This window comes from Papio anubis, chromosome 2 (assembly GCF_008728515.1).
Source record: "Papio anubis isolate 15944 chromosome 2, Panubis1.0, whole genome shotgun sequence".
NCBI lineage: Eukaryota > Metazoa > Chordata > Mammalia > Primates > Cercopithecidae > Papio > Papio anubis.
The window spans coordinates 52863368-52889601 of NC_044977.1; the positions used below are offsets into that span (position 1 = coordinate 52863368).

A 26234-nucleotide genomic window follows, 5' to 3' on the forward strand; every position below is an offset into this window, starting at 1 on the left:
GCAATGGCGCAATCTCGGCTCACTGCAACCTCCACCTCCTGAGTTCAAGCGGTTCTCCTCCCTCAACCTCCTGGGTAGCTGGGATGACAGGTGCCTGGCACCACACCTGGCTAATTTTGTATTTTTAGTAGAGACGGGGTTTTACCATGTTGGCCAGCCTGGTCTTGAACTCCTGACCTCAGGTGAACCACCCACCTCAGCCCTCCAAAGTGCTGGGATTATAGGGGTGAGCCACCACACCCAGCCCTGTGTGTCTTTAGCAAGTCATTTCATCTCTCCAAGTTTTAATTTTTACATCTGTGAAATGGGGAAAGTTGTTTTAAGGATTAGAGGTAAATTATGAAAAAACTTCTAGAACAGTGTCTGGCATATGATAGACATTCAATAATAATAGCTTTTATTGTTATTATTTCTATAAGGATATGAAAATTATCATAATGTTGATGACTGCTCAGCTAAAATAATGAATTATAATAAAATACTTAGGTACAGATTTAAACATGGAGGCAAGGCTAGCCGCAGTGGCTCATGCCTGTCATCCTAACACTTTGGGAGGCTGAGGCAGGTAGATTGCTTGAACCCAGGAGTTCAAGACCAGCCTGAGTAACATGGCAAAACCTCATCTCTATAGAAAACACAAAAATTAGCCAGCCATGGTGGTGCATGCCTGTGGTCCCAGCTACTCGGAAGCTGGGGTGGGAGCATCACCTGAGCCTGGGAAGTCAAGAATACAGAGCCAAGATCACATCACTGTACTCTAGCCTGGGTGACAGAGCCAGACACTGTCTCAAAATAAAATAAAATAAATAAACATTGCTGAAAAACTAAAGACATAAGTAAACAGAAAGAGCTATTGTCTTTGTGGACTGGAAGACACTCAATATTGTTAAGATGACAATACCATTCAAAGTGATTCAGTGCAATCCTTATCAAAGTCCCACAACATGTTTTGCAGAAATAGAAAGATCCACACCAAAATTCACATGGAATTTCACGTGACCCCAGACTGCCAAAACCTTGAAAAAGAACAAAGTTGGAGGGCTCACACTTCCTGATTTCAATATTAATACAAAGCCACAGTAGTCAAACAGTGTGGTGATGGCAGGACAGACATATAGACCAATGAAACAGAACACAGAGTTCAAAGATGTTTCATATATGTGACAAATTGATTTTGACAAGGGTTCCAAAAATCAATAATGGTGAATGGACCATCTTTTCAACAAATGGCACTGGAAAAACTGGATATCCATCTGCAAAAGAATGAAGCTAAATCCTTAAATATTAAAAATATGCTATATACAAAATTAACACAAAGTGGGATCAAAGACCTGAATTTAAGAGCTAAAACTTTCTCTTCTTAGAAGAAAATAAAAGAAACCTTCATGACCTTGGATTCTGCAATGGTATCTTAAGCATGACAACCAAAAGGACAAGCAACACAGGAAAAAAAATTGATAGAGTGTGGGTTGTACAGCTTTGGAGTGGCAACCTTCGTGGCGCCAGTGACGATAAAGAGAATTAAATATGGGTGATGTTGAGAAAGGTAAGAAGATTTTTGTTAAGAAGTTTGCCCAGTGCCACACGGTAGAAAAGGGAGGCAAGCACAAGACTGGGCCTAATCTCCATGGTCTCTTCGCGCGGAAGACAGGTCAGGCCATTGGATTCTCTTACACAGACGCCAAGAAGAACAAAGGCATCACCTGGGGACAGGATAAACTGATGGAGTATTTGGAGAATCCCAAGAAGTACATCCCTGGAAGAAAAACGATCTTTGCCGGCATTAAGAAGGCAGAAAGGGCAGACTTGATAGCTTATCTCAAAAAAGTTACTAATGAGTAATAGTTGGCCACTGCCTTATTTATTACAGAACAAATGTCTCATGACTTTTTTATGTGTTCCATACTTTAATAGATCTCATACACAGGAATTCAGATCATGAATGACTGACAGAATATTTTGTTGGGCAGTCGTGGTTTAAAACTAAGGCTGGCTTGTGGTTAAATGAATATGTTGTTTTTGAATTTTAATAGTAATTCCAATTCAGTAAATGCTATCACTGTTTACCCCTTCTAAAGATAAGATGAGACTTCCTTAGCAATGTTCGAATTTCACAAAGATGGTGAGTCCTATCTTAAAACTTAATGGAGGCCAAGCACAGTAGCTTGCACCTGTAATCCCAGCATTTTGGGAAGCCGAGGTGGGCAGATCACTTGAGGTCAAGAGTTCGGGACCAGCCTGGCCAACATCAGGTGAAACTCTGTCTCTACTAAAAATACAAAAATTAGCTAGGCATGGTGGTGGGCACCTGTAATCCCTGCTACTAGGGATGCTGAGACAGGAGAATTGCTTAAACCCAGAAGGCAGAGTTTGCAGTGAGCCGAGATCACGCCACTGCACTCTAGCCTGGGTGACAGCAAGACCCCGTCTCAAAACAAACAAACAAACAAACAAAACAAAACAAAAAACTTAATGGAGATTGATTTTATATTTAGATTTATATAACTGGTTATATGAATATATTCAAATACTGAGGAAATTCCTTCACTGTCTTAGAACCAAGCAAGATTCACCTGGGTTTTGTGTTCATTTGCCTCTTAAAGGCAAGGGTTGGAGATAAATAAGGTAGCAATGTCTCGTTTATATTTTTGGCCTTAACTATGCCAATCTAATTAGAATTCTCTGTATTTAAAATGGTGCCTTTAACTTATTGAAAGGCATTTTAGTGTGGTTTATGTGTAATATCAAAGATTATTTAACACTTCTCACATTTTAGACATGATCTATAAGGTCACATGCTTTTAAAATAGTAGCAAGTTAAACTTCACTCTTGAATTCTTTACAATCGAACTCAAACTAAGTTATAATTTAGGATTGTCTTTAAAGAGCCATTCAGAAACATAAAACTGTAAAACTGCTGTGTATTTGTGATTGGGAATGGTGCTTTTGCCATCTTAAAAGGATTCAAGTAGAGGAGATATACACAAATTTTAACATTATGTGTGATCATAAGACTTAAGATAATTAAAAAGAAAACCACAGATGAAAAAAAAATAGATAAGGCCAGGTGCAGTGGCTCACATCTGTAATCACAGCACTTTGGGAGGCCGAGGCAGGCAAATCACAAGGTCAAGAGATCGAAACCATCTTGGCCAACATAGTGAAACCCCATTTCTACTAAAAATACAAAAATTAATTGGGCGTGGTAGCACGCACCTGTAGTCCCATCTACTCAGGAGGCTGAGGCAGGAGAATCGCTTGAACCCGGGAGGCGGAGGCTGCAGTGAGCTGAGATCGCGCCACTGCACTCCAGCCTGGGCGACAGAGCAAGACTCCATCTCAAAAAAAAAAAGTAGATAAATTTGACTTTATTGAAACTAAATACTTTTGTGCATCAAAGGACACTATGAGGGGAGTGAAAACCCATAGAATGGGAGAAAATATTTGCAAATCATATATCTGATAAGAGATCAATATCCAGAATATACAAATAACTCCTATACCTCAACAACAGCAAAAACCCAGTTTAAAAATGGGCAAAGGGCTGAGCACAGTGGCTCGTGCCTGTAATGCCAGCACTTTCAGAGGCAGAGGCGGGTGGATCTCCTGAGCTCAAGAGTTTGAGACCAGCCTGGGTAACATGACGAAACCTCATGTCTACCAAAATTGCAAAAAATTAGCTGGGCACGGTGGTGCATGCACCTGTGGTCCCAGCTACTCAGGAGGCTGACATGGGAGGATCGCTTGAGCCTGGGAGGTGGAGGTTGCAGTGAGCCAAGATCACACCACTGCACTCCAATGTGTGTGACAGAGTGAGACCCCATCTCTAAAACAAAACAAACAAAAATGGGTAAAGGACTTGAATAGACATTTCTACAAAAATATAGAAATGGCCAAGAAGTATGTGAAAAGATGCTTAACATCATTAGTCATTAGGAAATGCAAATCAAACCACAATGAGATACCACTTCATACACATCGGGATGATTATAATTAAAAAATAGGGCCAAGCGACATGGCAGGTACCTGTTGTCCCAGGTACTCAGGAGGCTGAGGCGGGAAGACTGCTTGAGCCCAGGAGTTTGAGGCTGCAGTGAACTATGATCACACCACTGCACTGCAGCCTGGGTGACAGAGCAAGAACCTATCTAAAAATATATATATTTTTTATTTATTAATAAATAAATTAGTTAATAAAAATTAAAAGAAATTTTTTTAAGAATGGAAAATAAATGTTGGCAAGGATATGGAGAAATTGGAGCCTACATGCATTGTTGGTAGGAATATAAAATTATGCAGCTGCTGTGGAAAGCAGTTTGGTGGTTCCTCTAAATGGTAAACATATGGTCATCATATGATCCAGCAATTCCACTCTTAGATATATATACCCTAAAGAACTGAAAACAGGGACTCAAATATTTGAACAAATCCATAGACAGAATGTGATTAGTGATTATTAGGAGGTGGGGACAGAAAGATGGCGAATTATTGCCTAATGGGCACAAAGTTTGTTTGGGATGATCAGAAAGTTCTAGAAAAGGATAGTGATAATGGTTGTATAACACTGTGAATATACTTACTGCTACTAAATTGTATCCTTAAAAACAATTTAAATGGTATATTTTATGTTATGTATATTTTATCAAAATTCAAAAATAAAATAAAATAGTGAAGTGGATTTTTATTACTGATTTGAAGCAATCTCCAAAATAAACTGCTAAATGCAAAAGGTAAGATGTAGATCAAGAGGGGAAAGGAAACTACAGGTAAATACAAATTTGTAAATTCTCAGAACATCTCAGAAGGTTATAAAGTGATTGCCCCTGTGGGAGACAAACCAGGTGCCTAGAGGACTGAGAAGTGAGAGTTATCTTTCACTGGATACCCTTCTATATGTTTTGAATTTTATATGACACATGTATATTACCTAGTCCAGAATTTTTTTTAATTAAAAAAATGTGTTGACTGGAGACTCAAGAAAGGTGTGGGTGGGGGGAGATAACAAATATATTGGTTGTTCAAAGTCACAGTCCAGTATGAATTACTGCCTTAAGATAGCACTAAAGATACAAACGAGTTACAAGTTATGATTCCAGTCTAATCTCTTTTTATTTATTTATTTATTTATTTTGAGATAGAGTCTCTGTTGCCCAGGCTGGAGTGCAGTGGCACAATCATGGCTCACTGTAGCCTCAACTCCCAGGGCTCAATGGATCCTCCCACCTCAGCCTCCTGAGTAGCTAGGATTACGGGTGTGCCACCACACCTGGCTAATTTTTGTATGTTTTTGTAGAGACAGGGTTTCACCATGGTGTCCAGGCTAGTCTCAAACTCCTGGATGCATGTGACTCGCCTACCTTGGCCTCCCAAAGTGCTGGGATTACAGCCTGGCTTTTTCAGTGAATGGTGTCCACAAACGAAAGCAAGCCCACGTGAAGTTCACATTAGATGGAGATGTTTCTTAGGAAACAAGGCAATTCTGTGTCCCCACTGCACTCGGAACCTGAACAGTTTCATGGTTATCTGATCACAGACCCATCTCTTCCCTAATAAACAAAGCTTTTCGAGGGCAGAGGATCTCATCTATCAGTGCCTGACACAGGATAGGCACTTAATGTTTGTGGTAAGAATAAAAAAATGCTTGAGCTATGGCTATGTACTCCATTTCCACTACTACACACAGGCAAATCTATCATTTTCTTGTGTGTGTGTGTTTTTTTTTTCCAGCAAATTTCAAGTAAAGAGGTTTAAAAATACGAAATACTAAATACAAAAATTAGCCAGGTGTGGCGGCATGTGCCTGTAGTCCCAGCTACTAGGGAGGCTGAGGAGGCTGAGGCAGGAGAATTGCTTGAACCCAGGAGGTGGAGGTTGCACTGAGCCAAGAGCATGCCACTGCACTCCAGTGCAGGTGACAGAGCTAGACTCCATATCACACACACACAAAAAAGTCCAGGTGCGGTGGCTCATGCCTGTAATCCCAGCACTTTGGGAGGCCGAGGCAGGCGGATCATGAGGTCAGGAGATCGAGACCATCCTGGCTAACATGGTGAAACCCCTTCTCTACTAAAAATACAAAAAAATTAGCTGGGCATGGTGGTGCATGCCTGTAGTCCCAGCTACTCGGGAGGCTGAGGCAGGACAATCGTGTCAACCCGGGAGATGGAGGTTGCAGTGAGCCAAGATCATGCACTGCACTCTAGCCTGGGCGACAGAGGGAGATTCCAAAAACAAAAAACAAAAACCAAAAACAAATCTTCCCCAACATATTGCCTCTTACCTGGATGTGACTGCTGGCTTCATTCTGTTTGCTAAATGCCAGTGTGCTGAGAGCATTGAAGAGTTTTCGTATTTGCTGAGGAGATATGTTATCCAGATAATCTAAAATGCCCTGCAGAAAAGATGATGCCAACAATGAGGCTGGCAGCTAACATTTTTCCCTTAAAAATCAAAAAATTAAAATCCCTATAAGAGAAGCACACATATCAGATAGCCAGGTATCTAAAACTTTTTAGCTGCCTTAAAAGCTCAAGTTCTAAAAGCTATGCTCAGAGCCCAAAGGTTTGATAGACTGGAAATAAACTGAGAAAACTCTTCCAGCTTTTTAAATCTCTTATTATCAGAGACTAGGAACTAACTATCAGGAAAGATAAAGTTTTCTTTATCCTCTTCACTCTGAACCACAATCCCAGGCTTTAATCATCTACTGCTTAGTCATTCTAATGCACCTCCCAGTTCTCAGTATTCCTTACCTCCACCTTTCCCCCTTTTTCAGTGAAAACAATATTCTACCAAAAGTTATGTCTTTACCCTATTCCTTGCCATATCATCCCTTCCCAGCTTCTACTCCATGAATTATTTCTCCTTTCTCTACAGGTCTGGAAGGAGTCACAAGGAAACTATTTACTTTGTGACCGTGGGAAATGTCTCAGCTTTTCTCATCTGTAACATGGTGATAATAATAGCTATACTACCTTTCATGGTTTGTCTGAGGATAAAGTAATAAAACAGTTTTGTAAAGTTCTAATTAATTTTGAAACTTTTCTATTTCTTCCTCTCTATTGAATCCTTTCTCTCAGCCTACAAGCAATCTCAAACCTCCTCATCTAAAAAACATCTCCCTTGCAACCAGCTTCTCTCTCAAGCTACTTTTCTTATTCTCTCCTGGATGCTTCTCGACATTGACTCTGTTCCCCAAGTCTTCAAGTTACTGCTGTCTGACTTCCACCCTTATAATTCAATTAACACTGTTCTCTCAGAGGTTACCAGAGGTATCCTAATTGCCAAAGCCAATAGCCTCTGCTCCATCTTCAACCTCTACAGTGTCCAACACTGGAGATAAATCCCTCACTCTTGAAACTCATTCCTGGGCTTTTGCTACCTGACATCCTTCAAGCTCACATTATTCATCTTCTAGTTTTCTCATTTTCCTTCTACGGACATTTGCTTTCATCTGCCACTTAAACTTTAACGTTCTCAAAATGTCTATGCTCTTCTAAGCTTCTATGGTCTTCTGCCTCAAAATTGCCTCAGTAGAGCTCACATTTATATGGTTCTGAATACCCAAACTAAATCTTCCACCAAAGGGTGCCCCACAGAGTTCCAAACCAGAATTTCCAACTATCCACTAACCATCTACATGTGGCTATCCCACAATGAACTCATCATACTTCCTACAGAAGACGCACTCCCCTCCTGGTCTCAGGAAATGGCACAACCATTCACCTGGTTTCCTAAGATGAAAAACTCGGACCTAGTTTTCTTGTTTCTTATTGCCACATATTCTTAACAGTCACCAAGTCATGTTAATTCTAACACCAAATTGTCCCCTAAGCCATCATTTCTTCCACATTCCCATGACCAAAATCTGGCCCTTACTCTCACTCCCTTACCCTTTCAGTGGTCTCCAATCCACCCATCACATAGCTACTGAGTTATCTCTGAATGCTGACCAGATTCGGTCAACTCTGTGTAAAAACTGCTAATAGCTCCCTATTGTCTAGAAAATAAAGTTGAAACTCTTTAGCATGTTGAGACTCTTTGCAATATGGGCCTGTCCTATGTCTTACCAGCCTCGCCTCCCATCACTCTTCTCCATATATATCCTATTCTCCAGTCATGCTTGTTTGCTTCTCATTCCACAGTCACACTATTGACTTGGGCACCAGTCTGCTTCTGCTCAATCTCTTCCCTGCCTAGAACGCACTTCCCATACTTTCTCTTGTCAGTCATTCCCATCCTTCAGCAATCACTCAAATCGTCTCTTTGAAGAATTCTCCAGCTTCCCAGGCTAAATTTAATTATTCTTGCTCTGTTGTATCTATAGTACTTTACCGAAGAATTCACCATGCTGTATTTATAGTAAATTGCTTAGGTGTCTTAGTCTTTAACATCAAAGGCAAGGACCTACTTTACATCCATGGCACCCAGAGTAGAGCTTAGTCTGTGGGTTAGATATAAAGAAGTGTTTGCTGAATCAATTAACACATAGAATAGTTACTTTTTATTTATATTACTTGCCCATTATTTCACCTCTGTCCCACCTCCAGTCCCACCAATTATAGTATTCGATATCTAAAGTACAAGAAGCCAATAAGATGCCTTTACAAAGACAGCATTCATCATCATAGCAGACGGGTTTAACACTACCAACTCTAGGAGGACATCTAACGCAGTATCAACTTCAGCTTCATTCCCACTGCAGATATGGGTCACTAAGGCACCAACCACTTCCTATACAGAGGAGAGTCAACAGGACAATGTAAAACAAAATATGGAATGGCCATTCTAAGAGAATTCACCACCGAGGCCTCTCCAATCTCTACTTTGTTAAAATCACAATCAACCCAATCCCATCATCTATTATCTAGTTTTCATTAATGTTGGCTTCAGGAGATTTAGGAATATGCCAGTGTAACTTTAGCATCCCGTCTTGACCTATTTCCCATATTTTATCGGTGAGCACTACCTAAGCCCTCCTGATTTTGCTCTTTGGCATAGTTTTCCTCTTTCTTGTTCCCACATGGGTTAAATTTTACCCTTTAAGTTGAGGTTGTACGAGATCAGTTGAAATTTCTCAAAAAGATGGCACTCAAGGAGCTAAAAGCTTTAAAAGTTTTCTCTATATAGTACAGGCTAGACTTGCATGTTTCCAAGCAAACATGGATCATGATAGTGTCTCTAAGACATTAAGAGGGTTCAAAAATGTCTTGGATGCCATTCTCCCTTTATACCATCACTCCATCATAGTCATAACAGAATTACATTCTCAACTGCAACAGCTACCTCATGTCAGCTGCAACTGTTGCTCTACCTTAAATTTAAAAAAAATTTTTTTTACAAATCTTCATTTTAAAAATTCCATTCAAATGCATTTTAACATTGTTAATAATAGGAAGAATATATGTAAAAATACAAAATAAGACACTGTTCTTTACTTGCTTTCATAAACATCTTCCACAAACACAGTCCTCCCTCTCTGGATATATGCTATTAAAATGTGTCTCGGCCGGGCACGATGGCTCATGCCTGTAATCCCAGCACTTTGGGAGGCTGAGGCGGGTGGATCACCTGAGGTCAGGAGTTCGAGACCAGCCTAGCCAACATGGTGAAACCCTGTCTCTACTAAAAATACAAAAAATTAGCCAGGCCTGGTGGTGGGCGCCTGTAATCCCAGCTACTCAGGAGGATGAGACAGGAGAATCACTTGAATCCAGGAGGTGGAGGTTGTAGTGAGCCAAGACTGTGCCACTGCACTCTACCCTGGGCAACAAGAGCAAAACTGTGTCTCAACAACAACAACAACAACAAAGTGTCTCATGTTTTGACATAAACTGGTTCTGGATCTTAATTTCAGACAGAATTTTAGAGCTCAGAACAAAGAGTTAGATCCACCAGTCAAGTCTCTTCATTTCATCAAGGCTGGGACTAGGATTGAACTTTCCTGAGATCCAGTTCAGAGTTCCTTCCCCTTCAGTAAGGTCCAACCAACAAGAAATAAACATCAGATTATTTTCCCTTCCCTGTTCCCTCCTTGCCAAAATAAGTGTTTCAACATACCTGCTGGCAGTACGTGTCAAAAAACTTAAAAGCGTATTTGTATAGGAGACTGCCAAATGAAATTATACTCTGGTCTAGAGAGTGAGGAAAACTCTGAGCCAGCGACAGAATGGATGAACACATATCCTTAAGAACCTTGAGTGGGGAAGAGTAGAGAGAGAAAAGGAGCTATAAGAAGCAGTTAGTACACAAGCTAAGAGTTGATTATCCTTTTGGAATGTCAGACCTCTCCTCCCTAACTCTCATTTTAACTTGAGAAATCTTAATCTTTGTTTTACACAGAATAATCCTTCACCATTCTGAGTTTTCTCTCAGCATCAATGGGATTCCACATTTGGATAATAATTGACCTTTAAGCTCAAAGAAGTTAAATTATAAGCCTATTAGTACGTTCCTATCTGCTCAATTTGGCATTGGAGGCCAGCTCTTCTAAATTCCAGTTTCCCCATGCAATCACACTACCCCCCCGAGGGATGCTCCACCTTGGTTATAATTTGAAGTTGGTCTATAAGATTCAATGCTAACTAAACTGATTTTTTTTTTAAAAGTTCAAGAAGAGAAGTGATCATGCTCTACCAATAACACAATATACATAGACATTAATGGACCCACAGTAAATAACCAGTTAATAAACATAGCTTCCTTACTGATACCACAATTTTTTTAAAAATCTTACATTTAGTACTCAGCTGGGTATAATGCTTTATTGGGGAAAATACAATGAAAAATTACATATGGTTTCTGCCCTCTAGAAAATTACAGCCCAAAACATATATCATTGGTAGAAATAAACACAGAAAGAACTGCAAGGCAAAATAATACAAACATTAAATTTATTCCTAAATATAAAATTTAAGACCCAATGAAGTATTCTCATTATCTCCTAACCCAAACCCCAAACCACTGGCCCATCCAGTTTTCTAAGTTCTATACTATTAGTATCCTGAACATTCAGCCAGCAAAACACTATTCCCAGCTTATAAAATTCCAGTTTGAATAACTTACATTTCTAGAGGAATTATCACCTAAAGTCCACAGTTTTGAATGGCCAAAGAGTGATAGTTCAAGTAGGTTCATAATTACGTTTCTGCTAGTTTCTATAGGCGGGTCCTATTCCCTTCAAGGTTTTTATAAGCTACTTAGAATAGGATATGGAAAGTCAGTTTGGCAAAGTTGCAAACTGCATTGAGATAGACAATTAAAATAATTAATGCAAAAATAAAATTCAAAAATCTCAATGGGTTTGAACAATGGACTGAAACAAGATGAAATTTTACATGGGAGCTGTAAAGCTTTCCGTTTTAGATTAAAGATCAATAGTCTCTGACACTTACTAAGTAATGAACCGAGAATGTACTCTGGAGCAGCTGTTCTTGAATGCAGCCTGATCGAATCTTATTTCTTAGCACCCTTTCAATATACTTCTTTGTCTGAGTATTGCTGCTATAGATGATGAAAAGCATCACCAGGTCAAAAATCTATTGTCAATAAATATGCAATAATAGAAAAACAGTTAACAAATCAGTATATTTGCTACAATGAAACAGTAGCTTTTCCCCCATTAAAACACAGAATGGATGATACTCATTTGTTCCGCATACTCCCTTGGGGTTATCCACACTTTTCACAAAATCCAGAAATATTTTTCAGAGCAATAAAGTGCCACAACTATTAACCACTGGTATCTCTTAAGAATACATTGCTATAGGCCGGGTGCGGTGGCTCAAGCCTGTAATCCCAGCACTTTGGGAGGCCGAGACGGGTGGATCACGAGGTCAGGAGATCAAGACCATCCTGGCGAACACGGTGAAACCCCGTTGCTACTAAAAAATACAAAAAAAAACTAGCCGGGCGAGATGGCGGGCGCCTGTAGTCCCAGCTACTCGGGAGGCTGAGGCAGGAGAATGGCGTGAACCCGGGAGGCGGAGCTTGCAGTGAGCTGAGATCTGGCCACTGCACTCCAGCCTGGGCGGCAGAGCGAGACTCCGTCTCAAAAAAAAAAAAAAAAAGAATACATTGCTATATACATGAAAGTGATATTACTACAGAAGTAACTTTGGACATCTTCACATTTATTAAAAGAAAGATTCAATCACTTGCCAACTCCAGTATGTATTTTCACTATTACTAGGAAAATTACTTTGTGAAAAGTTGGAAAGACTATAAATGCCCATCATTACGGGAAAGGTTCAATAAATTATGATGGAGTAATTTTAAATTTTGGAATATTACACAGTCATCAAAAAGAATAAGCCACGCTGGGCATGGTGGCTCATGCCTATAATCCCAGCACTTTGGGAGGCTGATGTGGGCATATCACCTGAGGTCAGGAGTTTGAGACCAGTCTGGCCAACATGGTGAAACCCCATTTCTACTAAAAATACACACAAAAAAATTAGCTGGTCATGGTGGCAGGTGCCTGTAATCCCAGCTACTCAGAAGGCTGAGGCAGGTGAATCACTTGAACCCTGGGAGGCAGAGGTTGCAGTGAGCCGAGATAGTGCCATTGCACTCTAGCCTGGGTGACACAGCAAGACTCTGTCTAAAAAAGAATTTTTAATTACAAAACTGAAAAAAAAAGAATAAGCTAGACCAGAGGTCCCCAACCGCTGGACCACGGAGTCCATGGTCTGCTAGGAACCAAGCTGCACAGCAGGAGGTGAGTGGCAGTCAAGTGGTCATTACCACCTGAGATCCACCTCCTGTCAGAATAGCGGCTGCATTAGATTCTCATGGGAGTGTGAACCCTATTGTGAACTGCACATGCACAGGATCTAGGCTGCACATTCCTTACGAGAATTTAAGTAGTGCCTGATGATCTAAGGTGGAACAGTGTTATCCTGAAATCATGCCCCAATATGGTCTGTGGAAAAACTGTCTTCCATGAAACCAGTCCCTGGTGCCAAAAAGGTTAGGAACTGCTGAGACATACTATATTTTTTGACAGAGAAAGGACATTCCTGACATGAAGTGGAAAAAACAGCAACCTGCAAAAGGATAATCAGGCTGGGCATGGTGGCTCATGCCTATAATCCCACTGCTTTGGGAGGCTGAGGAGGGAGGATCGTTGAGCCCAGGAGGTGGAGGCAACAGTGAGCTATGATTGTGCCACTGCACTCCAGCATGGTGACAGAGTGAGACCCTGTCTCTTTAAACAACACCACCACCACCCATAATCATAGTTAAGATTCTGCTTTTGTAAAAGCGATATATAAACCTACATATGTGTAGGCGTAAGAGTATACCTGTACTTGTGCATAATTATAGCTTGTATATGAACAGAAAAAAATTGGAAGGATGATTATCTCTGAGGAATGGGACAGAGAGTGGAGAAAAACTGTATTTTTTAGATCTGTAGATTTCTTGTGAGTTTTTCTCCACAATTAGCTTGTTTACCTACATTTAAAAAAGAAAAATATGATGACTGGGTGTGGTGGCTCAAGCCTATAATCCCAGCACTTTGGGAGGTCCAAGCAGGAGGATCACTTGAAGCTAAAAATTTGAGACCAGCCTGGGCAACACACCAAGACCTCATCTCTATAAAAAATAAAAGAATTGGCTGGGTGTGGTGGCTCACACCTGTAATCCTAGCACTTTGAGAGGCCAAGGCAGGTGGATCACCTGAGGTCAGGAGTTCAAGACCTGCCTGGCCAACATGGCAAAATCCTGTCTCTACTAAAAATACAAAACTTAGCTGGGCATGGTGGCAGGCACCTATAATCCCAGCTACTAGGGAGGCTGAGGCAGGATAATTGCTTCAACCCAGGGGACAGAGGTTGCAGTGAGCTGAGATTGTGCCACTTCACTCCAGCCTGGGTGAAAGAGCAAAACTCTGTCTCAGAAAAAACAAAACAAAAAAAGAATTAGCAGGGCCTGGTGGTGCTTGCCTGTAGTCCCAGCTACTCTGAAGATTGAGATGGGAGGATCACCTGAACCCAGGAGTTTGAGGCTGCGGTGAGCTATGGTGCTGCCACCGTACTCCAACTTGGGTGACAGAGCAAGACCTGGTCTCTTAAAACAAAACAAAACAAAGAGAAAACGTTGAGAGTATATTCAGGGCAACTTGAGTCTATGCTTCTAGGAAAACAAACAAACAAACAAAAAAGTTAAAAAGGCAAGCAGGGCCTTTTATCCAAGATGGCCGAATAGGAACAGCTCCAGTTTGCAGCTCCCAGTGTGATCGACGCAGAAGATGGGTGATTTCTGCATTTCCAACTGAGGTACCTGGTTCATCTCATTGGGACTGGTTGGACAGTGGGTGCAGCCCATAGAGGGTGAGCCTAAGCAGGGTGGGGCGTCACCTCACCCAGGAAGCACAAGGGGTCTGGAGATTTCCCTTTAATAGCCAAGGGAAGCCATGACAAACTGTACCTGGAATATCAGGCAACTCACACCCAAATACTGTGCTTTTCCCAACGTCTTAGCAACTGGCAGACAAAGAGCTTCTCTCCTGGGCCCAGCTTAGCAGGTCCCACGCCCATGGGCCTTGCTCACTGCTAGTACAGCAGTCTGAGATCAAACTGCAAGGCGGCAGCCAGGCTACGGGAGGGGTGTCTGCTATTGCTGAGGCTTGAGTAGGTAAAGCGGCTGGGAATCTTAAACTGGGTGGACCCCACCACAGCTGAGCAAGGCCTAGCCCTCTATAGTCTCAACCTCTGTGGGCAGTGCATAGCTGAACAAAAGGCAGCAGACAACTTCTGCAGACTTAAACATCCCCGTCTGACAGCTCTGAAGAGAGCAGTAGTTCTCCCAGCATGGCGTTTGAGTTCTGCGAATGGACAGACTGCCTCCTCAAGTGGGTCCCTGACCCCAGTGTAGCCTAACTGGGAGACACCTCCCAGAAGGGGCCAACAGACTCCTCATATAGCCTGGTGCCCATCTGGGATGAAGCTTCCAAAGGAAGGATCAGGCAGCAATATTTGCTGTTCTGCAATATTTGCTGTTGTGTAGCCTCCACTGGTGATACCCAAGCAAACAGGGTATGGAATGGACCTCCAGCAAACTCCAACAGACCTGCACCTGAGGGACCTGACTGTTAAAAGGAAAACTAACAAACAGAAAGGATCAACGTCAACAAAAAGGACATCTACACCAAAACCCCATTTGTAGGTCACCAACATCAAAGACCAAAGGTAGATAAAACCACAAAGATGGGGAGAAACCAGAGCAGAAAAGCTGAAAATTCTAAAAACCAGAGCGCCTCTTCTCCTCCAAAGGATTGCAGCTCCCTGCCAGCAACTGAACAAAGCTGGTTGGAGAATGACTTTGACGAGTTGACAGAAGTAGGCTTCAGAAGGTCGATAATAACAAACTTCTCCTAGCTAAAGGAGATGTTTGAACCCATCCAAAGGAAGCTAAAAACCTTGAAAAACAGTTAGACAAATGGCTAACTAGAATAAACAGTGTGAAGAAGACCTTATATGATCTGATGGAGCTGAAAACCATGGCACGAGAACACGGTGACGCATGCACAAGCTTCAATAGCTGATGTGATTGAGTGCAAGAAAGGGTATCAGTGACTGAAGATCAAATTAATAAAATAAAGCGAGAAGAGAAGTTTAGAGAAAAAAAGAGTAAAAAGAAATGAACAAAGCCTTCAAGAAATATGGGACTATGTGAAAAGACCAAATCTACGTTTGATTGTTGTACCTGAAAGGAAAGTGACAGGGAGAATGAAACCAAGTTGGAAAACACTCTTCAGGATATTATCCAGGAGAACTTCCCCAACCTAGCAAGACAGGCCAACATTCAAATTCAGGAAATAGAGAGAACACCACAAAGATACTCCTCAAGAAGAACAACTCCAAGATGCCTAATTGTCAGATTTACCAAGGTTGAAATGAAGGAAAAGATGTTAAGGGCAGCCAGAGAGAAAGGTCGGGTTACCCACAAAGGGAAGCCCATCAGACTAACAGTGGATCTCTTGACAGAAACACTACAAACCAGAAGAGAGTGGGGACCAGTATTCAACATTCTTAAAGAAAAGAATTTTCAACCCAGAATTTCATATCCAGCCAAACTAAGCTTCATCAGTGAAGGAGAAATAAAATCCTTTACAGACAAGCAAATGCTAAGAGATTTTGTCACCATCAGGCCTGCTATACAAGAGCTCCTGAAGGAAACACTAAACATGGAAAGGAACAACTGGTACCAGCCACTGCAAAAACATGCCAAATTGTAAAGACCATCCATGCTATGAAGAAACTGCATCAATTAATGGGCAAAATAACCAGCTAACATCATAATGACAACATCGAATTCACACATAACAATATTAACTATAAATGTAAATGGGCTAAATGCCCCAATTAAAAGATACAGACTGGCAAATTGGATAGAGTCAAGACCGGGTGTGATTCCATCCTGCACGGCTGTTCTCTGTAGCAGTGTTCGTTTATCTCCGTCCGCCTTCTCTCCCACCTAAGTGCGTGCCGCCACCTGATGGAAGATTCGATGGACATGGACATAAGCCCCATGAGGCCCCAGAACTATCTTTTCAGTTGTGAACTAAAGGCTGACAAAGACGATCACTTTAAGGTGGATAATGATGAAAATGAGCACCAGTTATCTTTAAGAATGGTCAGGTTAGGGGCTGGTGCAAAGGATGAATTGCTCATTGTTGAAGCAGAGGCAATGAATTATGAAGGCAGTCCAATTAAAGTAACACTGGCAACTTTGAAAATATCTGTACAGCCAATGGTTTCCCTTGGGGGCTTTGAAATAACACCACCAGTGGTCTTAAGGTTGAAGTGTGGTTCGGGGCCAGTGCATATTAGTGGACAGCACTTAGTAGCTGTGGAGGAAGATTCAGAGTCAGAAGATGAAGAGGAGGAGGACGTGAAACTCTTAAGTATATCTGGAAAGCAGTCTGCCCCTGGAGGTGGTAACAAGATTCCACAGAAAAGAGTAAAACTTGCTGATGAAGATGATGATGATGATGAAGATGACAATGATGATGATTTTGATGATGAGGAAGCTGAAGAAAAAGCCCCAGTGAAGAAATCTATACGAGATACTCCAGCCAAAAATCCACAAAAGTCAAATCAGAATGGAAAAGACTCAAAACCGTCATCAACACCAAGATCAAAAGGACAAGAATCCTTCAAAAAACAGGCAAAAACTCCTAAAACACCAAAGGAACCAGTTCCGTAGAAGACATTAAAGCAAAAATGCAAGCAAGTATAGAAAAAGTGCATTGAACAGCTCTGGGCACTACATGTAAATTAAGCCCAAAGATGAGGAGAAAGGAAAAGGAGAGACAAATATGGTCCATACTGAGTGTCATCAACAATCCAGACTGAAGTCTTCTATTTAAATCTCAATCCCCTTTTCTGATTTGCCACCCATGCCTCTTCAGGCTGGAAACAATCTCACTCTTGGTTCCCTAAAGCACTTTCTTCTGACTGCTGTGATACAGTGAAGCTTGCCCTTTGCTTTCTATTACTTGTACATTTGCCTCACCTCTGACAATGTTTTAAATCGCCTTTGTATCTCCTTAGCTGCTCAATAAATATTTGAATGAATCAAAAAAAAAAAAAAAAAAAGTCACGACCCATCAGTGTGCTGTATTCAGGAGACCCATCTCACATGCAGAGACACACATTGGCTCAAAATAAAAGGATGGAGGAAGATCTACCAAGCAAATGGAAAACCAAAAAAAAAAAAAGCAGGAGTTGCAATTCTAGTCTCTGATAAAACAGACTTTAAACCAACAAAGATCAAAAGAGACACAGAAGGCCATTACATAATGGTAAAGGGATCAATCAACAAGAAGAGCTAACTATCCTAGATATATATGCACCCAATACAGGAGCACCCAGATTCATAAAGCAAGTCCTTAGAGACCTACAAAGAGACTTTGACTCCTACACAATAAGAATGGGAAACTTTAACACCCCACTGTCAATATTAGACAGATCAATGAGACAAAAGGTTAACAAGGATATCCAGGACCTGAACTCAGCTCTGCACCAAGCAGACCTAATAGACATCTACAGAACTCTCTATCCCAAAAATCAACAGAATACACATTCTTCTCAGCACCACATAGCACTTATTCTAAAATTGACCACATAATTGGTAGTAAAACACTCCTCAGCAAATGTAAAAGAACATAAACCACAACAAACTGTCTCTCAGACCACAGTGCAATCAAATTATAACTCAGGATTAAGAAACTCACTCAAAACCACACAACTACATGAAAACTGAACAACCTGCTCCTGAATTACTACTGGGTAAATAACAAAATGAAGGCAGAAATAAAGATGTTCCTTGAAACCAATGAGAACAAGAACACAACATACCAGAATCTCTGGGACACATTTAAAGCAGTGTGTAGAGGAAAATTTATAGCACTAAATGCCCACAAGAGAAGTCAGGAAAGGTCTAAAATCGACACCCTAATATCACAATTAAAAGAACTAGAGAAGCAAGAGCAAACAAATTCAAAAGCTAGCAGAAGGCAAGAAATAACTAACATCAGGGAAGAACTAAAGGAGATAGAGACACAAAAAACCCTTCAAAAAATCAATGAATCCAGGAGCTGGATTTTTGAAAAGATTAACAAAATTGATAGACTGCTAGTGAGACTAATAAAGAAGAAAAGAGAGAAGAATCAAGTAGACCCAATAAAAAAAAATAAAGGGGATATCACCACCGATCATACAGAAATACAAACTACCATCAGAGAATACTATAAACACCTCTAGGCAAATAAACTAGAAAATGTAGAAGAAATGGATAAATTCCTGGACACATATACCCTCTCAAGAATAAACCAGGAAGAAGTTGAATCTCTGAATAGACCAATAACAGGCTCTGAAATTGAGGCAATAATTAATAGCCTACTAACCAAAAAAAAGTCCAGGACCAGAAGGATTCACAGCTGAATTCTACCAGGGGTACAAAGAGGAGCTGGTACCATTCCTTCTGAAACTATTCCAATCAATAGAAAAAGATGGAATCCTCCCTAACTCATTTTATAAGGCCAGCGTCATCCTGATACCAAATCCTAGCAGAGACACACACAAAAAAGAGAATTTTAGACCAATATCCCTGATGAACATTGATGCAAAAATCCTCAGTAAAATACTGGCAAACCAAATCCAGCAGCACATCTAAAAGCCTACCCACCACGATCAAGTCAGCTTCATCCCTGGGATGCAAGGCTGGTTCAACACACGCAAATCAATAAACGTAATCCATCAGATAAACAGAACCAATGACAAAAACTGCGTGATTATCCCAATAGATGCAGAAAAGGCCTTTGACAAAATTCAGCAGCCCTTCATGCTAAAAATGCTCAATAAACTAGGTATTGATGGGACATATCTCAAAATAATAAGAGCTATTTATGACAAACCCACAGCCAATATCATGCTGAATGGGCAAAAACTGGAAGCATTCCCTTTGAAAACCAGCACAAGACAGGGATGCCCTCTCTCACCACTCCTATTCAACATAGTGTTGGAGGTTCTGACCAGGGCAATTAGGCAAGAGAAAGAAAAAAAAGGTATTCAATTAGAAAAAGAGGAAGTCAAATTGTCCCTGTTAGCAGATGACATGATTGTATATTTAGAAAACCCCATCATCTCAGCCCAAAATCTCCTTAAGCTGATAAGCAACTTCAGCAAAGTCTCAGGATACAAAATCAATGTGCAAAAATCACAAGCATTCCTATACACCAATAACAGACAAAGCCAAATCATGAGTGAACTCCCATTCAAAATTGCTACAAAGAGAATAAAATACCTAGGAATCCAACTTACAAGGGATGTGAAGGACCTCTTCAAGGAGAACTACAAACCACTGCTCAACAAAATAAAAGAGGACACAAACAAATGGAAGAACATTCCATGCTCATGGATACGAAGAATCAATATCATGAAAATGGTCATACTGCCCAAGGTAATTTATAGACTCAATGCCATCCCCATCGAGCTACCTATTACTTTCTTCACAGAATTGGAAAAAACTACTTTAAAGTTCATATGGAACCAAACAAGAGCCCACATTGCCAAGAAAATCCTAAACAAAAAGAACAAATCTGGAGGCATCACGCTACCTGACTTCAAACTATACTACAAGTCTACAGTAACCAAAACAGCATGGTACTGGTACCAAAACAGAGATATAGACCAATGGAACAGAACAGAACCCTCAGAAATAACGCCACATGTCTACAACCATCTGATCTTTGACAAACCTGACAAAAACAAGAAATGGGGAAAGGAGTCCCTATTTAATAAATGGTGCTGGGAAAACTGGCTAGCCATATGTAGAAAGCTGAAATTGGATCCCTTCCTTACACCTTATACAAAAATTAATTCAAGATGGATTAAAGACTTAAATGTTAGACCTAAAACCATAAAAACCCTAGAAGAAAACCTAGGCAATACCATTCAGGACATAGGCATGGGCAATGACTTCATGACTGAAATACCAAAAGCAATGGCAACAAAAGTCTAAATAGACAAACAGGATCTAATAAACCAAAGAGCTTCTGCACGGCAAAAGAAACTACCATCAGAGTGAACAGGCAACCTACAGAATGGGAGAAAATTTTTACAATCTACCCATCTGACAAAGGGCTAATACCCAGAATCTACAAAGAACTCAAACAAATTCACAAGAAAAAATCAAACAACCCTATCAAAAAATAGGCAAAGGATATGAACAGACACTCCTCAAAAGAAGACACTTATGCAGCTAACCACATGAAAAAATGCTCAACATCACTGGTCATCAGGGAAATGCAAATCAAAACCACAATGAGATACCATCTCACGCCAGTTAGAATGTCAATCATTAAAAAAGTCAGGAAACAACAGATGCTGGAGAGGATGTGGAGAAATACGAACGCTTTTACACTGTTGGTGGAAGTGTAAATTAGTTCAACCATTGCAGAAGACAGTGTGGTGATTCCTCAAGGATCTAGAACTAGAAATACCATTTGACCCAGAGATCCCATTACTGGGTATATACCCAAAAGATTATAAATCATGCTACTATAAAGACACATGCACATGTATGTTTATTGCGGCACTATTCACAATAGCAAAGACTTGGAACCAACCCAAATGTCCATCAGTGATAGACTGGATTAAGAAAATGTGGCACATATATACCATGGAATACTATGCAGCCATAAAAAAGGATAAGTTCATGTCCTTTGGAAGGACATGGATGAAGCTGGAATCCACCATTCTGAGCAAACTATCACAAGGACAGAAAACCAAACACCACATGTTCTCACTCATAGGCTGGAACTGAACAATGAGAATACTAGGACACAGGACAGGGAACATTACACATCGGGGCCTGCCAGGGGGCAGGGGCTGGGGAAGGGATAGAATTAGGAGAAATATCTAACATAAATGATGAGTTGATGGGTGCAGCAAACCAACATGGCACCTGTATACCTATGTATCAAACCAGCACATTGTGCACATGTGCTCTAGAACTTACAGTATAATAATAATAATAAAGGTATATTCCTTTTATTCTGGGAATTCTCTTTAAAAAATAGATCACAGACCAGACCTTTTTCTAGTGCTTTCAAGAAGCATTCAAGTTTTCATATTTTCCAAGAAGCTAATTGGTCAATTCAACTCATCTTTGTAACCATACATTTTATATGGTCATATTTATCAACATTCTCTAACATAATTTCTTTCTTTTATATTTTATAGAAATTAGACCGGGCGCAGTGGCTCAAGCCTGTAATCCCAGCATCTCTTTGGGAGGTCAGAGACGGTGGATCACTTGTGTCGGTGATCGAGACCATCCTACATCGAAACCCCCATCTCTACTAAAAATACAAAAACTAGCCAGGAAACAGGTGGCGGGCGCCTGTAGTCCCAGCTTCGAGGCTGAGGCAGGAGAATGGCTGCGAAACCCAGGAGGTGGAGCTTGCAGTGAGCTGGAGATCCCGCCACTGCACTCCCGGGGCCTGGCTGCATGAGCAAGACTCTGTCTCAAAAAAAAAAAAAAAAAGAAATTATTTTCTTAACCTGTGTTTGCATAAATATTCACCTGTGGTTTTCTCCTGTCAAAAAAAAAAAAAAACACAAAAGGCAAGCAGGACACAAAAGAAAAAAAACAAAACAAATTTTACTACTTCTCTTAACTGAATGCCCTACTCCTTAGAACACCAAAATTGAGAGTCATTAGACTAGAATACAGTCATTAAAGATAGCAATGAAGACAATGAAGAAGTACATGGAGAAGAAAAAATGTTAAGAGAAAAAAGAATACAAATTATATTTATACAATGATTACGAATATGTAAAAATAGGTATGCAGGTAGCCAAGGTGGTAAATTTATGTTTATCCAAAACCAAAAACAGTGTGTTGGAGTATTTTGATATTTTTCACCATAAAAAATTACGAATTTTCATCGCTTTATTTGGCATCATGAAAGCTTTTAAGATAGTCATCCAAAAATTGGCTAACACAACAAAAATCCCACAAAACAGATTCCAACCAAAGAAAAATCTTTAAAGGCAACCAATCAGCACCTAAGGAACTCAATCATCTGGCTTTTTATTTTTTGAGATGGAGTCTTGCACTGTCGCCCAGGCTGGAGTGCAGTGGTGCATGCCACTAGGCCAGGCTTTTTTTTTTTTTTTTTTTTTTTTGTATTTTTAGTAGAGACGGGTTTTTGCTACATTGGCCAGGCTGGTCTCAAACTCCTGACCTCAGACAATCCGCCTGCCTCAGCCTCCCAAAATGCTGGGATTATAGGCATGAGCCACTGTGCCCGGCCAATCATTAGGCTTTTTGATGGAAGATATTTCTAGAATTAATAGAGACATAAGATCCAGTACCATTGCCTTGACAGTGGACAGACTGATTTACTCCAGTCAGGTCTACATGGGCAAAGTAAAATAAAACATGGAATGCCATTATCTTGACAGTGGTGCTGGGTGGAAGGAAGGGCAATTAGGCAGATACAGGGACCTGAGACTCAGGTGGTTATTTTCTTCATCTCATCGGTGGGGACTTGGCTTCTTTGACTGCATCTTGATATGCTTGGTTACACTGTTAGTATTTCCCCTTATGGATACTGTAGGCTTATTTTATAGCCAGAGTGAGTAGGGGCAGGCTATCTGGCCAGTCGCCCCCTCAGATTATCTTCCCCAGACAGCTAATGTTTATTAGAGCAACTAGAGAAGAGAAGAAAAGAGTGACTGGAAGGAGGGGAAAGAAAGAAAGCGGGAAGGCAAGCTAGCCAATGTCATTACTTTTAAGTCTGCAATACTGAAAATGCATAGTACATGAACATTACCTTGTGTTCAGACACTGAGGCAGTGTTTTCAATTGCCTGAAAAAACAAGAGAGAGTCACAAAAACATTACGACACATCAGTGAAACACGTTTCACCTTACTCAGCATGCCCTGTTATGTCATCCAAGAGCCAATGTGTCCATATGGCAGCCATCAGCTATCATTTCCACTTGAATGACTTTTGAGATTTTTATTTCAAGCTACCTCAGTTATACATCTGTCACTAATTGCCACTCATTTCCTCCTTGATAATCAAAGTTCCAAAGATCCCACCTTAATCCAGGCTTCTGAAATGGTTTTCTCATATCTAATAGCTGACTTTATTACATCAAAGAGGAGAATAACACAGCTCTGATGCTGCTTTCTTGATTTCCTGAGGAACTACAAGTAGCAGAGAGGAAAAAAAATTATTCTTACCTACCAGAAAAGAACTTACAAGATCTGAGTTCCTGCTTAGTAGCCATGTACCCCTGGAGGAAATGACAACCTCACATATAAGATGGCTAATAAACTTGCACTGTAGTCTGTCTGGGATTGATCTGAATGGCTAAGAAAACATATAAACACATACATACTCACACACATATATGTAATTTGAAACACTGTACAATACTAGATGTAAATGTCATAATAGTACCATTATTTGTAGTTGTAAGTATTAAGCTCTAACTCTGACTTTGGGATGTCAGAAAATTGTGACATCCTGTGTGAGAAAAAGGTGGCAATTATCCATGAGCTCTTTACCTTGCTCGTCCTTTACTTTTCAACTTTACTTGGGAAGCCTGCAACCGTGATGGCAAAACACAATGTTGCAGATCCAGCTTCTCCCGAAGCTCAGAAATTACCTGCAGAAAGTAAATATTAGCTATGGTTTTCTGTTCACTCCTACTGGGTAGGTACAGTCCAGTCTCTCAGCCATGACAATCTCCTGGAAGACTGAGGAAGAAAAAATTTTAAACGTTGGACAAGACATTCTGAAAAATAGCGTTGATTAGAATAGCTAATGCAATGTCATAGAATGTCAGACCCAGAATTTCAGAATTCTGTGAGGTACTACACAGAAAGAGTTAAATGTAACTTATAGCAGCTTATATAGAGTAATGAATCTGTTGAATAGCTCCATTCTCTTCGCTGAATGCTATCTGGGTTAGTCAGTATTCTCGGTTAGTCAGGGGACAGAGAAGAGCAATTGGGATTTGTTAATTTAAGTCCCTTTATCTAGGTGTGATGGGAATGAAGAATGAACTTATTGTCACAGGTAAATCCTCCAATCTAATGGATGACAACTTATCCATCACTGGCGAACCTAAAAATTAAAAGCACAAAAACTTAATATGTTTTCATATTGATATACCTCAACTTGTACTGAACTGTTAGGTAAAATTAGAAAAAAATCACTTCTCTCACTCAATTTTCCCACTTGTAATTTAGGAAAAAAAAACCTCTATATTTTTCCCCAAATTACCATCTTTTAGTTGTTCATACCACAGCTTCATCAAAAACAGACAGACAATAAATGTGAAACAGAGCTATTATCTTACATTTAGAGCCTAAATTCTCAATTGGCTATAGTAAGGCAGAAAAAGTATTATTCCTATGGGAAGTAGGTACAATTCAGACAATATAGAAGATTTCCACTCAAAACTTACTGCTTAAAAACAGACCTGTGAATCTATCATAGAATAGCATCTGAAACTCATTGAGAAAAATAAAAAAAGAGAGATATCAAATATGATTCACTATGGTTTCAAAATGAAATATTCATTACACAAGATTTCTCCCAAGACAACAACTAGCACCTGTTCCGGGAGGTTGGAAAGTGGGCTCTGCTTCTGGAAAGCTGAGTCTTTCCTACCTTCAATAGGAAGTTTGGGTCAAGTCGGAGGCTGGAAAGGACATCCAGGATTGGGACAGTGAGTGAAGTATTCTCTATCAGTAGTTCACTGTGAATGGTAGAAAAACAAAAAAGTTGTGTAATGGTTTGAACACAGCTGGGCAGACAATGACTTGTTTATAGTACGTTTCTTTAAAAATTGTTTTGACTGCAAAAAATAATACATATTATAATAACGGCCGAGAATCTTCCAAACTAGTGACAGACAACAGTCCAATGACAGAAAACTCTTAAAAGAAGCTGGGGAGTGGGTGAGAGAACACCTAACTATAGGGGAACAAGGATAAAATTATAGCTGATATCTTGTCAGAAATTAGGCAAACAAGAAGAAAGTGGAGTGAGGAATTTAAAGTGTTAAAAGAAAGCAACTCCAAAAGAAATCTAAATAGATGGAGAGACTGATATACCATCTTTATGGATTAGAAGACCCAATATAGTAAAGAAGTCAATTCTCTTCATATTTGTCTATAGATTTAACATTATTGCAGTAAAAATCCCAGAGGGATTATTGATAATATATACAAGCTGATTCTTTTTTTTTTTTAAAGGGAGGGGGGAGAGGCTGAAGCAAGAGAATCACTTGAGCCCTGGAATTCGAGATTGCTATGAGCTACGATCGCACCTCTGAATTCTAGTCTAAGCAACAGAGCAAGACCTCATCTCTAAAAAAATAAAATGAATAAAAAATTATAACATCATTAAAAATAAAATGAAATATGGGAAAGGCAAAGGAACGCGAATACAAAACAATTTTGAAAAATAATAAAATAGAAGCAATACCAATTTTAAGACTACGAATTTTAAGACATTATAAATCTCCATTAATCTAGATGGTGTAGTACTGGTTGGGGGACAGAAATATAAATCAATGGAACAGAATAGAGAGTCCAGAAACACACCCACACAAAATATGACCAATTGCTTTCTCACAAAGGTATGAAGGCAATTCAATGGAGAATGATAAACTTTTCAATAAATGGTGCTGGAAAAA

General features: G+C 40.1%; 2 protein-coding genes and 1 pseudogene across 3 annotated transcripts in view; 2 read left to right on the forward strand and 1 right to left on the reverse strand.

Annotated features, from left to right (window-relative positions):
* Positions 1-24260, reverse strand: part of LOC101015422 (Fanconi anemia group D2 protein) — a gene marked incomplete at its 5' end in the record, with an annotated part of 28462 nt that extends 4202 nt beyond the window's left edge. The window contains 8 exon segments of the mRNA XM_021934190.2: positions 6281-6391; positions 8602-8733; positions 10060-10194; positions 11394-11537; positions 23351-23386; positions 23623-23705; positions 23708-23730; positions 24094-24260. Coding sequence (XP_021789882.1) covers positions 6281-6391; positions 8602-8733; positions 10060-10194; positions 11394-11537; positions 23351-23386; positions 23623-23705; positions 23708-23730; positions 24094-24260 — 831 coding nt within the window.
* On the forward strand, positions 1425-2244 carry LOC101014473 (cytochrome c-like). The gene has a single exon (XM_009200206.4). It carries the CDS (start codon positions 1528-1530, stop codon positions 1840-1842), a length of 315 nt encoding a protein of 104 aa, XP_009198470.1. The 5' UTR covers positions 1425-1527; the 3' UTR covers positions 1843-2244.
* LOC103881907 lies at positions 16327-17603 on the forward strand (annotated as a pseudogene). Its single transcript, XR_643493.3, has one exon. The product of XR_643493.3 is annotated as a nucleophosmin pseudogene (transcript).
* Positions 24261-26234: the final 1974 nt, after the last annotated feature.